At 41.3% G+C, this 16201-nt stretch overlaps 1 protein-coding gene across 1 annotated transcript in view; it reads left to right on the forward strand.

Moving 5' to 3' along the window:
• LOC108242871 (meiosis 1 associated protein) overlaps positions 1-14101 on the forward strand; it is a 32916-nt gene extending 18815 nt beyond the window's left edge. Inside the window, exons 4-11 of the mRNA XM_017428010.3 lie at positions 3838-3993; positions 4120-4273; positions 6758-6899; positions 7581-7644; positions 7725-7867; positions 9102-9217; positions 9568-9643; positions 13549-14101. Coding sequence (XP_017283499.1) covers positions 3838-3993; positions 4120-4273; positions 6758-6899; positions 7581-7644; positions 7725-7867; positions 9102-9217; positions 9568-9643; positions 13549-13755 — 1058 coding nt within the window. The 3' untranslated portion in view covers positions 13756-14101. The remainder of the gene's footprint in view (positions 1-3837; positions 3994-4119; positions 4274-6757; positions 6900-7580; positions 7645-7724; positions 7868-9101; positions 9218-9567; positions 9644-13548) is intronic.
• Positions 14102-16201: the final 2100 nt, after the last annotated feature.

Genomic DNA, 16201 nt, shown 5'->3' on the forward strand with positions numbered 1-16201 from the left:
CATAGTTTGGATCTTTTGAAGTGGGGCTCTGTGGCCAGTCAGTATCTTACCTGCAGTCAGAGTGACATCAGGCTGAAAATAACAAAAACCTGATCTAAAGCACAACAAAACCTAAAACTGATGAAGGATTAACTCAAAAACCGACAAAAAGACAAAACTGTGACTGCTCTGGCTGCTGTCTACTGCAGGTAAGACACTGATTACCTGCTGTTTGGCACCAAACAGAAGGTAATTACCCAGATTTATACTGCTAAAAACACATAAGTGAAAAAGTCAAGTCGGAATTTGGAGCAGAAACTTATAAAATGGGTCATAAAGTTTTCCCCTTTCTACATCGTTGTTTCATGTTTTATTGAGGAAGTTTTTTTTACATATTTAAATGACATGATTTAATAAAGAACGTATCAGACTGAGAGGCTGTGACATAAAGATGCAGTTTTAATGAGATTCGACTGTCGCCCAGCCTTGCTAACCTCAGCGAGCATGTCACGGTTTATCTTCTCTGCTACACACACACACACACACACTCAGAGGACATCCTAATGAGACACAGGAGCAGCATTAGACTTGTAGATCAGGAGGGTGGGTCACTTTGCTGTGGCTCATAATTTAATGGATTCCTAATCTTTAACCAGAGCAGGAAGGATGGAAACAGTGAGAGTTCGGAGAGTCAGATTTGAGACAAACGATGGTACATAATGGATTATTTTTAAATCTTACATGTCAGGGCTGAACACAAACTTATTAAACTCAGCAGAGATTAAAAACAGACAGATATAAGAGTGTTCAGCAGTATAAACACGTACATAACTGAGCGAAAAAGATTATTAGTTCATGACTCTTTGCTGTCTCACCCAGTCATCAGTCCTTAATCTTTAATTTACCACCTTCACACCTTTTTAAACCACAATGAGAAGCCAAAAACTCATCTTTCTGTCCTGCTTCACATCCTCAGAGACATCTACAGTAAGCACAAGCTTGGTGGTCTAATAACAAACATGGAGCAAATCGCTACTATCTCCTTTTCAAAGGCCCCGCCCCCTTTTTAGAGGAAAAAAAAGCTGCTGGTGTCAACGTGGAAGTAACCGCGATGTGCCTAAAAGTTCCCGCGTTGCATTTTCCCCAGCAGAAAACAAGCAAATAAATAAATAAATACCCATTTCTGTTTCTGTTAGCTTTTCCAGACAGAGAGGGACAATAAAAAAAGGGAGATTTGTGGCTTTTGTCCAGCCGTAGAGGGGAATTAAACGGCAAACAGAGGCAGCTGTTCAATTACGATGGCCTACATAAGTCATCAAGTCACCAAATTCACCAAATATTAGTGATATGAAAGTCATCAGTTACCAATACATTTACTGAAGCAGATTTGACTTGTTTTAGAAGGATTTTAAACGGCACCATTGTTATTTATTTATTTATTTATTTGATTAGGGTAAAGATCTCAACACTTCTGCAGCTAACCAACCTATTCTAGTTAGCATGCTATATAATAAAGATTTTATTAGTTTACAGCTGATTCCAGCTCTGTTTTTACTCTGTTCCACAGCCAAAGTAGCCAAACAAAAAAAGAAGCATCGTAATAAAGGAGAACGTGACGACTGTGAGAAATACCTTCAGTTTAAGACACATGAGGCCACAGAGTGGCTTAGTTCATCCAATTTGATGAACTTCAGTCCATATTTATTATTTACGTTTTCATTTATAAGGCCATTCTTGGGCTATTGCCATCCTATATTTGTGATTTAGTCACATGGAGAACATCTGATTCTTACTCTTTGCGCTCAAATGATCAGCTCGGACTCTTTGTTCCTTTTCTTTGCACAGAATTGGTAAAAAAAAAAGGGGGGCTTTTGTCAACTCAGCTCCATTTTGCATGGAACACGTTGCAAAAAAAAACTGGAAACTAGCTGAACTTATCTCCCTGAGCACTTTTAAGACGAGATTGAAAGCACTTGGGAAGGCATCTTTTAAATTGTACCTGTTTTTAATGGCATTGTAAATCGTTTATTTTGTTATTGTCCTGTAACCTTGGGAGGTTTTTAATCTCAAAGGGACTTTCCTGGTGAAATAAAGGTTAAATAAAAATAAAAAAATTATGGTGATTGTTGGTCTGCAGCAGCAGGACATTGTATTTGAGCATTCAAAAGCTTTAAAGCAACACTGTAGCCTAATTTAACTGTTTTTTTTGTAAACAAACACATCAGGAGTTTGGTTCACCACCTGTCAGAATGGAGGGGATGTTTCCCACCAGGCCGAGGCTCAGAACTCGGATGTGTTACTCCACAGCGTGGTCCATCATCCTGAACTCTCATCCATCTCTCCTCCATCTCATCTTATCTTCTCATGCCTCCACTAATTTCTGTTTGCTCCCTGAATTCCCTTCTCCCTTCTACCCTTCCACTCCAGCTCCCCAGACATTATTGGAGGGAATGGCGATCGATTTGCTCTAACCCACTTTCCTCCATCAGTGTCCGTCTCCCTTTTATCTTTTTTTTTTTCCTTTACCAAGAAAGGAAGATGTCCGTTTCTTTCTCTTCTTTCCCTCTTTTCACTGCATGTCTTTCACGTTCATTAACTCAGATTTTGCTTCTCCGGTTCTTACTTTTTGATCGATTTTTTTAGGGAGTTTGTGCTAAATTGTTGTAGATTTTTCCTCCTGTTTCTTTTTCTCTCTTTCCTACTTTTTTCACTTTTTTTTCTGCGAACAGTCAGAGGCACGTCTTCTTATACTGATGACTCCAAGTGTCAGAGAATTAAAAGTTTTTTAATCCATGTTAAGAGCAAGAGCATGTGTCAGGACTCAAAAAAATAAAAAAGTATCTTGGCTTTGGTGTGGATACAGTTTTGACACATAAAAGTAAATGTTTTTAGTAATTTTTCCAATGCTGTAAATCTTTTTCCTTGCCCTCCCCTTCAACCTGCAGGGATCAGACCACGAGCGTCGATCAGTGGAAAATGTCAAATTCTTCCCCCTCGGGTGAATTTTAAACATCTTTGCAAACTTTTGGCTCAGAGTCCAAAATAACTTCTGGAGCTGCCGCAGCGTATGACACGAAGATAAAAGGACCGATGACTTATTTCGGTTTACTGCAGGAATTTAAAGTTGCTCCATTTGTTTTCCTCGGCTTCGTCTCCGGTTTCTCCTCCCTTCTGTTAACCTACTGATCCTCTGTTCTCCCTGCAGTCCCATTAGTTTTCTCCTGACGGGCCATTAACTTTTAAACAGCAGGCAAAAAGAAAGATGGAAGAGGGGTGTTTAGAAGGTTTGTGTCTAGTTTGCAATAATAAATGGACATTTGAGGATAAGAGCAGGATGAGAACATGGGATCAGAGTCAGGCAGGGCCGTGGGGACTATTTTATTATTCTGAAATGATAAATCAAAATCAATATAAAAGGAAATACGAACAGTTGATGTTTGGTTATGAGGCATAAACACAAATGAGAGAGCTAGGTTTAAAATAAGTCTCTAAAATAACCAGAAAATCAACAAATTTCACACAGAATCTTTTTATCTGCCTTTTAAAATTATGTATGTGTGAGGTTCATTCATCCAGATATGTTTTTAAAGGCTTTAAAATGAGTCTGAAGTCCTTAAATGACATGTTTAGGTCACACTGATGTTGAATTTTTAGAATATTGCTGCCATCTAGTGGCGAAAAATAAAACTTTGCCTAATAAACAAACCTGCTTTTTCAGGTATGTCAAAACAAATCAAATATGAGCTCCAGCTTGTCCTAGATTATCTGTTTTACATAATAAAGACTCAAGCAAGTCTAAAACAGGTCTCAGACTAACTGTTCAGGCCTTTACGGATTTCTGTATGTGTGTGTGTGCAGACTCTTTAATGCTGGGGACAGAGGTCGACCTGCAGCAGGTACAGAACAGCGTGTTCGCCGTGGAGACCATGTTGAAGGCGTGGCTTCAGGAACAGGGAGGAGATAGAGAGCATCTGCACCTCCTCCTGCCGAGCCCTTCTGATAATCCAGCTCAAGGTCAGGCGCAATGATCCACACACACACACACACACACACACATAACTTTTTTAGGTTTACTCAAATCATGAATACGAATGAAGACACAAAACAAACAATTCCCCTCTCTGTCCCCCCTCTGTGAAGTGTGCGTGAAGTGCGACATGCAGGAGCGTCTGATAAGCCCCGCCCTCATCCCCTTGACCCCCAGCCTGGGCGTGAAGACTGAGAGCATTCGAGACTTCCTGCCCGCCGTTAAGGGCAATCAAAGTCCAGCTCCGCAGAGGCTGAGAGCAATCAAGTAAGAGAGGAGGAGGAGGAGGAGGCCGATAACAAGAGATGGTCTGTTTCTGCTCCGCTGCACTTCGAGCTGCGCAGAAACAAACTGACATCAACATTAAATCACACGTCACATTGTTTCTTTTGATGCGTTATGGTTGCTTCACTAACTGACAACAAGATCAACTTTTTGTTTCTACATGCAGAGTGAACGCTCTCATTCCCATGTTTTCCCATCACCTCCTGCTTGTTTTTGGTTTCCCCCCGAAGCTGGATCTGAGGGAGATCCGTGTGCCTCGTGCGTGTTCGCCGCAGACTTTCCAGTGAAGTCTCCGCTGTCCATGAATGGCTCCCTTTTGACTGTAGAAAGCAGTGCAGAATATGTCTTCATTCGCATCAGAGAACGCTTTGTTCCACTCTGATGCTCAAAAATATCTCAAAACAACTACAATTCAGCAGAAAATTAAAGCCCCGCGGCCAAAAGAACTTTCCTAAATTCATTTATAGCCCTAAATATGTAGCTAAGGCTAATACAAAGATGAGCTAAAAGCAGCTGAGACTTTCACAAAGTAGAAAAATGTTCTGGTTGAATGTTTCATTCGGAGATGGCAACATTTACAATCAAAAACAGACAAAATAAAGAATAAAAGATCGTTCTCAGAGCAGTCGCCTCATAATCATCAGCTTATATATTATCATTCTCATATTTATTGAACATTGTCCAGCATTTCAGATGTTTATAAACTTTACTTGAGTTCCTGACTGGGATATCCAAAGTCCTGTTTGCCTTTTCGTTGATCAGGAATTCAATGGTGGATGTCATCAATAAGCAGAGTGAGGACAAATCGTGACATCACACAAAACAGTGTTCTCGTTGAGGTGTGAGAGGTCAACGAGCTGCTTCAGATTAGGTGGAGCCGGGCCGTTCAGGGCTGTTGGAAAGGGTAAGAAGAGTTTCCCTCTCAGCACTCTAACCACAGCATTCTGAATGACCTGTAAGGATTTTTAAAGACATTTTGGGGCTAAAATGGCGTCACAATGATCAACTCTACGGATGATAAAAGCACGAACCAGTGGTTCAGCATCATTATGAGAAAGAATGCTTATATTTATGTCGCAGGGATAGAAAGAAGTGGTTGTGCAAAGCTCTTACAATGATGTAAAAAGACGCAGAGTGATGGAGGACAGCTGATGTGAGCAGATCTGAGGAGCCTCAGACCCAATCTGTAAAGTTGTTGAACTTCAAGAGTTTACTCAACTACAGAGGAGCAGCTAGCACAGAAAGTAGAGCATTTTTATAATAAATTATAAGGGTGAGTATATATAAAACGCTGTCTTTAAAAGCCACAAAACCTTCTTGCAAACTCCAGCTGATTTAACCTATTTCCTTTTGTTTGGTTTCATGTGTGGGGAAACTTTGTCGCTGCGCTGGAAACATTTCCAGCAGTTTGTTTACTACTTCGGCAGCAGAAACTGGCTGATGTAATGTCTTCCTAAAAATAAAAACAACAAAACAACAACATCACAAACACCTTCAGTGGCTTTCCAGTCCTGTGGTTGAAAGCAGAAGCTCATGAGCCAAAAACAAACGGAACTCATTTGCATTTATTCACCTGCGCCCCGATTTGCATCGGTTTTGCATTTCTCTGAAACTACAGTTGGAATTAACGCGTCAACTTGACAGAAAATGTGTGTCGACTTATTGTGCTCCGTGCTTTACATATTTATGACTCATGTTTCCCAGCACAGACCTTTAAATAAAGCACAGAAATGTTCTACCTCAGCAGGGGTGATGTCACCGTCCAGAGCTGCCTGATGGGAAATGTCGAAACGTCATACCAGAAGCTAAAAATGATTATTTATTATTATTTTATATTGTCGCACACACCCAGTTTGCATTCTAAAGTGACTCAGAATTATCTTCTTTAATAGCTTGTAAACCAGTAGTGTCCAGTCCTGGTCCTGCAGGGTCTCTGTCCTGCAGGTTTTAGTTGTTTCCCTGCTCCTCAGCAGGTCTTCAAGTTCTACAGAAGCCTATTAATCACTAAGGCATTCAAATCAGGTGTGTCAAAGCAGAGAAACATCTAAAACCTGCAGGATAGTGGCCCTCCAGGACCAGGATTGGACACCACTGTTATAGCCTATAACACATTTTTACCTTTCAAAAATCTAATAAAATGGTTGAAAAAAAGCTCCTCCTGCAGCACCAGGATTAGCCTCTGGCCTGCTCTGAAAAATCCACAAAACAAAAGGCACACAAGACGATGAGTAGCATAAAGAAGCTAGGTGGTATAACACATTATATCCTAATTGGGTTGGGTAATGTATTAATTTAGCCATGCATTGAAGCGGTCAAGTTATTATACATAATGAGATTTTCAGAATCAAATACGATAATTATCATTTGTCTGTTACCGTCTGTGGCCCTGCTTATGTCCTCTGACCACAAGTTTAAATGGTTGAATTCATCACCCTGTTGTGCTAACGGCGGTTGTGTGTGTTGCAGGGCGCTGCGTGCAGACGGAGTGTGTGAGAGCGTGCTGTACGGCCTGCCCCTGGTGATCCGCCCCACCACCTGCTGGCAGCTGGACTGGGACGAGATGGAGACCAACGGCAGCTTGTTTCAAGCTCTCTGCCACACACTCAGGGTGTGTGGATCGATCTCATGGCTGCCTTTTCAACCTAGAAACAACAGAAACTGAAACATCCGCTACCCAGTCTTCCTTCTAATTTGATTTATTTTGAATTTTTAACAAAACTCAAGTGTTACTCACAGTAGGTCCAGCTGACCTTACTCTCTAATTTGATGGTTCTGAACTGTCGCTGGTTGAAGTGTTTAATTTATTCTAATAATCCAATTAGGAGTCCAGTTATGAACAGTGTTTTTCCTCTTTTAACTTTTATAATGACTATAAAAAAGGTCATTAGCAGTGTTCTTCAGGTTCACCCCTCACAAGCTTCGGCACAAGCAAATAAAAACTAAAATAATTCATGTTCACAGTAACTGTGTAAATATTCTGAACTATAATTTCACACTTCCAACGTGCGCCAGTTCATGGTCATGTAATAAAATTTTAATTAATGACCGAGCGTTCCTGGAGGGAGTGCATATTGTGCCAGAGTTTTAGTCTAAAACTGTCTTGTTTTTAAAAAATTACAACATTATGGCCATTTTGGTCAAATCTTGAAATACGGTGATGTTGTACCTGATCGCATAACAAATCTGTCAGCGCGAGGAGTCTGTGTTACGAACCGCTCACCAAACTTTATCTCACATCCTATATTTCACTTCTTTTCTTATTTTGTTTCACGTTGTTTCCCGCTTTCAGAGTCGAGACTTGTTCCTGCTGCTGCAGGTGGAGGCTGATAAGAGGTCCACAGCTGGGTCCTCAGGTCAGAAATAAAAACCAAATGTTGGGAGTTCATTGGGTGTGTGTGTGCGCTCATACGCTCCGTGTGTGTGTGTGTTGTAGGAGTGTTTTCTCACTTCGTCCTCCAGTCGTCCCCGTCCCTGTCCCTCCTCCTGAAGCCCGTTGTCTCCAGAGAGTTGCTGCTGCCCTGCTCGCTGCCTGCCTCAGCTCAGGACCCTGTGCCTTGTGCCCTGCAGACCGTACAGGTTTGTCGTTTGTGTAAAACTCAGACGAAGACGCGATCTATGGCTGCACTAAGACCAAGATCGAATGGGAGTAAAATTAAACAAACATGCAAAATATTTAATTTAGTTTATTTAGTTTAAGGGCCCCAAAGCTCATAGTTGGCTTTTTTATCTGAACAGGAAAACTGCGAGCCGAGATGTGGGTCAGATGTGTGTCGGCCTGTGGCTTTTGTTTTTGTAGTTTTTCCGTTTCCATTCATTTATTCAGTGTTTTCTGTTTTGTTCCATGTTGTCATAGTTTAATTAGTTTAATTGGATCTAGTTTTTTTTCCAGTTCATCGTCATTATTTCCCTCAGCGGCTCACCTGTTCCTAATTTTCCCATCAGCCCAGCTGGCCTCACTTTCACTCGTTGTCTCATCCTGCTGTTATCTGCCGTGTTTGTTGTCTGGTTTATAGCACCGTTTTCAAATAATTTATGCTTCCTGGTTGCGCTCTTATTAGTGTTCAGTTCGTTTGCTTTCTTGCCAGCTTTTTATTTTTATTACCAAAGCTCCTCCACTTCAGTGGCTGCACTTTGGATCTAAATCTACTCAATGATCCGTTCTTAAAAGCATTCATTCCCACGTAGAAACTACATTAAAAATCCACATATTTGTTGATCTTGCACCTTTGAAAAGCTTAAGATTGTTATTTTAATAATTAAAGGTAATCAGTCTTATTTTATTAATGCAACTTTAAGGGATAGATCAGTTCTGTTGGAGTAGGGTTCTGTGGAAAGGTTATGACTCATAGTAAATTTTAAATATTTTAATTCTGATCTGACTGACAAGCTAACAGCTAGTCACAATGTCCCTGTCAGTTTCTCATTATACTGATATTTAAGTAACATTTTATGGTTATTTGCGGGCACAAATAGCAGCAGCTAATGTATATAATATAATATTTTTGCTGAAAAAATCATGTAATGCAAGACGGACATCAATGTAAAAATGTTTAAAATAGTGTTAGCATGAAATTGCTGAGACTGAAGTTGTTTTAAGACGTTAGCAGTTCATTCAGACTGGCTGTTAGCTCATCAGTCTGGTCAGAATTTAACTATTTCTCCAAAATAAAACCTCTCAAAGAGCTGTCAGCAGCAGGTAAGATGTTTAATGTTTATAACCTTTCCACAAAACCTCACATCACTATTGCTTTAGAGAACATTTTGCTGAATTGTGCTAATTTTCCTGTTGGGTGTTTTCTGTCTGCTTCAGGGTTGTCTCTCTCAGATGGAGGAGGACTTTTTGCTGAACCCACTTTTACTGAGCAGTAACCTGTACCATCACCTCAGGAGCAGAGGTCTGCTGTCACAGCCGCGATACCCGGTCAGGTCAGGGCAGCTTCTTCCCAAACTGAGCTAAGAATTAGACCAGGGGTGTCCAATCCTGGTCCTGGACGGCCACCGTCGAGTCAATGGATAATTAACAGGCTTCTGCAGAACACGAAGAGGTGATTTAACCACTGAATCAGGTGTGTTGGAGCAGAGAAACAAGGAAAACATGCAAGATGGTGGCCCTCGAGGACCAGGATTAGTCACCCCTGAATTAGACCAAAGTGATGAATAATCTGACAAATACTGCAACAAACCAGGATGTAACTGTGGAAGAGTAGCAACAACAGGGTTCAAATGAAGATGAATGACAACATGATAACTGATAATTCGACTTTTTGTGATTTCAGGCTCCAGTCAGCTGCCGCCGACAGAGAACAGACACAGCAGAGCCCTAAAAACCCAGTGAGCCGACCCCCACGGCAGGTAAACACGACTCTGTAAACAACTGACGCTGATTCCAGAGTCAGTTTAATAAGAAACACTTCTCAGCTCCCCGTTCGCTCACTAGATGGCAGCAAACAGAAAACAAAGGCAGCCTGTTGCTCAGCTGCACAGAAATAAAAGTTCATGCGAGTTCATGTGAAATCCATGTGCTTGAAATCGCCTTCTCAACTTTCTCAACAGAGTTTGCAAAACCACAACTTTTTTAAAGGGAGGAGGGAAGTGTGTTTAGATGCAACCTTTGTTTCAATATGTCCTCTGGGTGCTGGTTTAGGTAATCAACCGGCGTTTCTCAAGCTTTTTATTGTCATAATGGGAACTAGTTTTCTGAGTACAGCTGCAAAACATTAGTTGAACTGGTTGGTTTGGGGTTTAATGTGTAGCATTTAAGGAATTGTTATGGGGAGAAAAAAGGCGACACAAAACTCAACTGCATTTTTAATTGCACTTTTTTATCGTATAAAAACAGGAATAAGGGATTTACAGACAAAAAAAAACCCCTCAAAGTTGTTTTCATGTCCACTCTGCTGTTTACTGCAGAATCTCAGTAAACCAGTTCCATTTTTTTATACCTATAAGAACCCATCGGGTCTATTCTGTATAATTTTACTCTGTTTATATTTTTGTTTTGGTCCTTATATTTTAACAAAAACACTCAAATACCAATGCCATGCCACTAGGTGGCAAGATCGTTCACATTAACAGCAAATTAAAACACAGATAAGGAACATTCTTTAAAAATTCTGAAAATGATTGTAGCTCGTTTTTTTTTCTTTAATGTCATTTAAAGTTAAGACGACGGGACTGGGATGAAACAAGACTAGAGCTGGAATAAACTTTAAAAAAGTCAAATAAAATGACTCTGTCTGCCTTGACCGGCTGAGGTTAAAGAGGACACGAAAGAGACGCAGACAAACACAGAATAATTGGTTCAGGTGGGGTTTCTATAGCAAGGAAAACAAAGAAGAACATGTTAATGATAGAAATAATCACAGCAGAGGGAGGACATGTGGTCAGTTTGTCCTCCAGCTGTCTCAGCTTATAGCAGCAGAACTAAAGGAGATCTCAGGAAACCCGAACCAACTTGAACTATAGGATTTATCACGAAGGAAAGTCTTAAGCCTAAACAGGGTGTCAGCCTCACAGACAGAAAGTGGAAATTGGTTCCACCAGAGAGGAGCCTGAGAACTGAAAGCTCTACTTTTAGAAACTCCAGGAACCACAAGTAAAAATACAGTCTGAGAGCGGAGTGCTCTGTTAGGAAAATATGGAACAATAAGATCTTTAACATAAGATGGAGATTGCTTCGTTTGTTAGAAGGAAGATTTTAAATTCTAGGCCGAATTTGTCAGGGAGCCGATGGTCGTTGGGGTTTCTAAGGTACAAAATGCTAAACAGATATTGTTACTGTTACTGTTATTGTTTCTGAGAAGCATAACTAGACACAGGAACAGAACTCGGATGTTGAAGCTGAAACAAAACAAGCGCTCTGTGTGGGCTGGTCGAAGAATTAAGTTTCAAATGTCAGGTCCCTGAGTAAAAATTAAATAACACCTCAGATACTCCGGACTTCTGTTGATCACGTAAATGAATAAATTAAATACATAAAACAGATGATGTGATGATGATAAAGGTAAAAAAAAATGAGACGAGCAATACGAGATAACCATAATTAACAAAAAAAGTTCAATTTTTTTTATGAATGAGAGGAAATGGGGTTTTTTATTTGAAAATGTACATTTGTGGGTGTGATATTTGGCAAGAATTAAAACTAAATTTAAAACAAAGAATGATTAAGAGCCCCTATTATAGGTGTAATTAGTTAAAAACGCCATGATTGTGTGTTGTAGGCAGGACTTTTAGTCCCAGATATTCCAGCCCGGATCGGATACTACGGCGTCACTTTTTAACAACGGAAACAAACAAAGACATTTCGTGCATCATCGATGCTGTTTACGTCGCTGGACTTTGGAAAGTGTTGTTAAAAATAACTTAACAAAGTGTGTTTGTAGACGAGAGGCGCAAACGCAGCAGAAAATCTCAGCTTTTATAAATACAACAAAGTAATTTAGTTTAGAGGTTTAAAGAGTCAGTTACAATTGGATTGACGTAACAAGGATCTACAAAATCTGTTTTATATAGGAGGTTATGAAGTAAACAAGTGGTTAATCTGTAAATGTGGCCTGTTTTTCTTTTTATAATCTGTGTTTTTATTGCTTTACAATATAATTAGAGGTTAAAGTCGTACGTCACTGCAGATCATCTTGAGGAATAACGTAACACAAAGTAAAAAGGCTCAAATACAAAGTTAAACATTTTAGTGAATCTGTTTAAAAGGGTGTATCTGAGATCAACAGAGACGGCTCGAACCTTGGCTTTTTGTGAGCCCCAAAATGTTCAAACAGGAAGTCCTTTTGAGTCAAAACATCTCAGTTATTTTAAACAGAAACATAAAATGCTTTGACTCATTCCCTGTATTTTCGCAGTGAGTCACAGCTACACACTGAAGCAGGATAAATCACCAAAGTGCTATAAATATCAAAACTAAAAGCAAAATTCAAAAACCCCGCTGCCAAGTTTGAAACGTCCTGGCTGCTGTGGAAGCAACGACACTTTTACTATGACTCAAATTTGACCTCGTTAATCATTTACTCAGGCCAGTTTACAGAGAGCGCCTCATCCAAAGACCTGCGTTTCCTCTCCCTTTATTATTTCGTTTTTATCGCTCGCTGCGGCCCGCGCTGCTGCAGGCTGGGTGACTCATCGGCGGCAATAAGGCTGCTGACATGCAAATTGTTCCCTTCGGTTTAAAAAAAAAAAATGTTCGTGACTCTGCTTTTGTTTTGTTCTGTCCTCTGGCACGCTCTGGAATCTAACCCCTGAAGTCTCAACATCATGTTTGTTTTCGCTTCGTTCGTGTCTTTTTTTCCCCCCGACTCGCACATCTGTTTCGGTTTATTTTCTGCCGAGCCTCTTTTCTTCTAGCTCTTCTCTAAAGAGATAGTTCGGAGCTTTTCGAGTGGGTGGAGAGCTCTTCAGTTTGGAGAAATACGGTTTAATTCTGACCCGACCGATGAGCTAACGGCTAGTCAGAGCAGAGACAAAATCAGAAAGGATCGCTGCCGCCTTAAACAAATAACACTGGAACGTTTTTACATCAAGCACATGAATACTCTGGCAGAAATCTGATATTCCTGCTGGAACTGCAACAGGATGTGCCAGAAATGCTACAGCTAGCTGCTGCTGCTGCTAATTGTGCTTGCAAATGATCGTAGAATTCTATGTAAACGATTGTTGAAGGCGATGTAAAGCTTGTATCTGTTGGGGATTAAATTTGTGCGACCTTCCTTCAGATGACGCCAGTTTAGTCACAAAGTGTCTCATTTCTCTTCTTTTTTTTTTGGTCTCAAACCAGTCACAGTTTGGTTTCTCAGGTCGCCAAACCCTCACGAAGTTGTCTCACTCTGGGAGGGTTTGGGCTCGAGGTGCCCACGGCGGCTTGGTGACGGTTCTGGAAAGAGATTTTGATGAGTAAATATTTCTAACAGGTTCGAAGTTCGGGCGACACGAGAACGAGGCTCTGTGACTCACTCGAGGAAACTGAGATTCCCTCTCAAGTGCAGTTTTACAGTTTGCCCCCAGCGGTTTCAGCCCAGGCTATTAAAAGTTATTAAAACCTTTTTAAAATAACGTTATTTTGGTCTTGGCTCCGCTCGAAAACAAGCTGTTAGCTCGTCAGTCTTATCAGAATTGAACTCTGTTTCTCCAAACTGAGGTAAGATATTATTTAAGATGAACTACCCCTTTAATGTTTTAACTGCATTCTATAGGACGTTTTAAGTTTTCCAAATGAAAATTCACACAATGTGTGTGTTGTCTCCATTCAGCTCCAAAACCGCCAGCTTGGATCCCACAGCAAGGTCAGGGCCACCGTGGCTCCGCTGCCCTCCGCCTCCGCCTCTTCGTCGCTTGGACCTCCTCCCGCTAAGGCCTCCCGTCCCGCTCTGAGCTTCCTCAGCAGCAGCCGCCGGGCCCCGGCCCCGACCCGGCAGGAAGAAGACAATGATGACAGTGACTCAATGACTGTACAGTAAGAACAATGTACGGTGAGTGGAAACAAAACAAACAAAAAAATAGAGGTCAGAGAGAGGAAGAGCAGGGTGAGAAAACCTGACTCCGCTTCAGAGGAGTTTCCCTGCAATTACAGTAAAACTTAGTCAGCACGCATGGGCACAAATAGCTAATTGGTCTCATTGTAAACCTCTAAATAAGCTCTTAAAAACTGTTAGAAGAAAAATAGAGAGGGGAAACTCTAATTGCACGCTCAGACTCGATCCTTCTTTTAGACGAGTTGTATCGGATGGACCACCCCGAGCTGGTCTGCCTGTGTTTGTGTAAATGTGAGAATGTCATAGAGCAAAAAAAAAAAAAAAAAAAAAAGCCACCGCGGGTGTAAACTGCTGAGACAGCAGACCTGAAAACTGCACCCCATGAACAATAAAAAAAGATGAAAAGAAGGGAAACAGCAGGACAAAGAGCGCTTCCTAGGGTAATGGCAAAAAAAAAGAACAAAAGTTGGCTGAGATCAGAGGAAGATTAAAGCTCATGGATGTATAAAAAGCACTTCCTGCGTGTTTGAACAGACACTTTAAAGTAAAACACACCGACGTGCCTCATTTGAGGCTTTAAAGAGGCCGTCGCCGAGCAGTAACCCAGGCATCAAACAGTGTGCTGGTGTGTGCATAAGGACATAAGCACGTTCTTTTTTTTTCGTTTCGCCCCTCGGCCCCGGTTTGAACACAGCTCCTCTGTTTTAATGAGACGGAGGGTAAGGCAGAAAACAGAGGGGGCCCTCTCTGCTCTCCTTCAGCCCCACAGCGAGCTCCCGCTCTGGGGGGATGAAAGACAGAAGTGATGAAGTCCTCTCTGTCTCCTGCTAAACTGCAAACCGCCGTTCAAAAAGGTTGATTCCAGTTCAGCGTCTCGGTTTACTTGCAGGCATTCTGAAGTGATTCGAGTTAAGACGCGGGTCACTTGGACGTCACCGTTTTCTAATTTATTCCTCGTCATCCTCACACACTCAGGCCTTAATGAGTCTCCCGCCATTCCGCCCCCTCCAGTTGAACCTCGGCGCCGAGCGGCTTCTTCCTCGGTGACGTCACGACACGTCCGCGTCCACAAATTAAAAACCCACAACGATGCTTTTGTCTGAGAGACATTTCTCTCCAAGCTCTTTCTCCTTTGCTTTACCTTCGTTCAAACACGTACAGAGTTCGTTAATCAGACCGGCGACCTTTTTGTCCCCTCGGAGGTGAGAAGGTGAGAGTGGGCGTTCCTCTGCGCGACCTTAACACGATCAGACAAATTAAATGTCACAGACAGACACCAGCTGATGACAAAAGTGAACCTTTCAGGTGCTGAACTCTGAGTACTTTGTGGTTTGTTGTTTTCTTTATGATGCCCGTTTGATATTTAACTCTTCACCCTGTTCCTGTTCGATCAGTTGATGGTTCTCATGTGATTTTTGAACCGTTTTAGCTGCAGAGGAAACATGACATGGAACAAAAACAGCTGTCAGCTCCTCTCAGCTCTGTTGTACCGCTCAGGAAGTCTTTTTCAGTATCTTCTGCATTTTTTTGTTCTCTGATTTTGAACTGTGATATGAGTGTTACTAAATAAAAACAACATTCGGTGGGAGGTTTATCAGGGTAACATTTCTGTTTTGGCGAGAAGCTAAAAGAGGATGTCGAACCACCTTTAACCTTTAACCGCCCACTGATGTTCCTTCAGAGATCCTTCAGCATCTGGAGCTCGTTCTCCTTGTAATGATTGGGCCGTGAAAGTATACATGAATTTATTTTGTAAAGCTTTTTAGAAAGGCTGGATGAGTCTCGGATGAAGAATGAGGCCTTTGAAAGCTCTTTTGACACGAAGTGATCACTCATAGCTGCACGGTTTGTTCCCCGTTTTCTGACGTTTGATTCATTGTTTCCTGAGGATGCGCCGCTGACCTTTCACCCCGCCCCGTCGTCTCATTCAGCAGACTTTTCTGTGTCTTAAAATCTCACCTTTTTGTTTACACTTTCTTGAAATCTTTTTAATAAGAAAAAAAAAAATCACTTTTTTTTTTAAACGTTTTGTTTCCGTCTCTTTCCAGAAAAAGCTTTTGCGGTTCGGCTGTCTAAGAGTTAAAACAGTTTTTGGTTGTTTTTTTTTACTCATCTATATCTGTGTCTGGATAATATTAGTGCTGCGACTTCCTGCTTTATTCTTAATGTTCCATTTCCTTTTTTGCAACAATCTGCAGCGCAGATAAAACAACCCAAAAATGAAAAAGTTTTTAAACTGTCTTTGTGTCTCAGAAACTGGAGCTCGTCGTCTCTTTCCTGGAATTGTTCGCTCTGGCCACAGGAATCAGATACTGTACACACAGAGAAGAATCACAATTCATACGTAGGCAAGAGAATAATCAGCTGCCGCACCAATGCGGCAGAGCCAGAACTGAAAGAGGAAGTTCATCTTTGCGAGGAGGAAGTGAGG

The sequence above is a fragment of the Kryptolebias marmoratus genome, linkage group LG7, assembly GCF_001649575.2.
Source record: "Kryptolebias marmoratus isolate JLee-2015 linkage group LG7, ASM164957v2, whole genome shotgun sequence".
Classification (NCBI taxonomy): domain Eukaryota; kingdom Metazoa; phylum Chordata; class Actinopteri; order Cyprinodontiformes; family Rivulidae; genus Kryptolebias; species Kryptolebias marmoratus.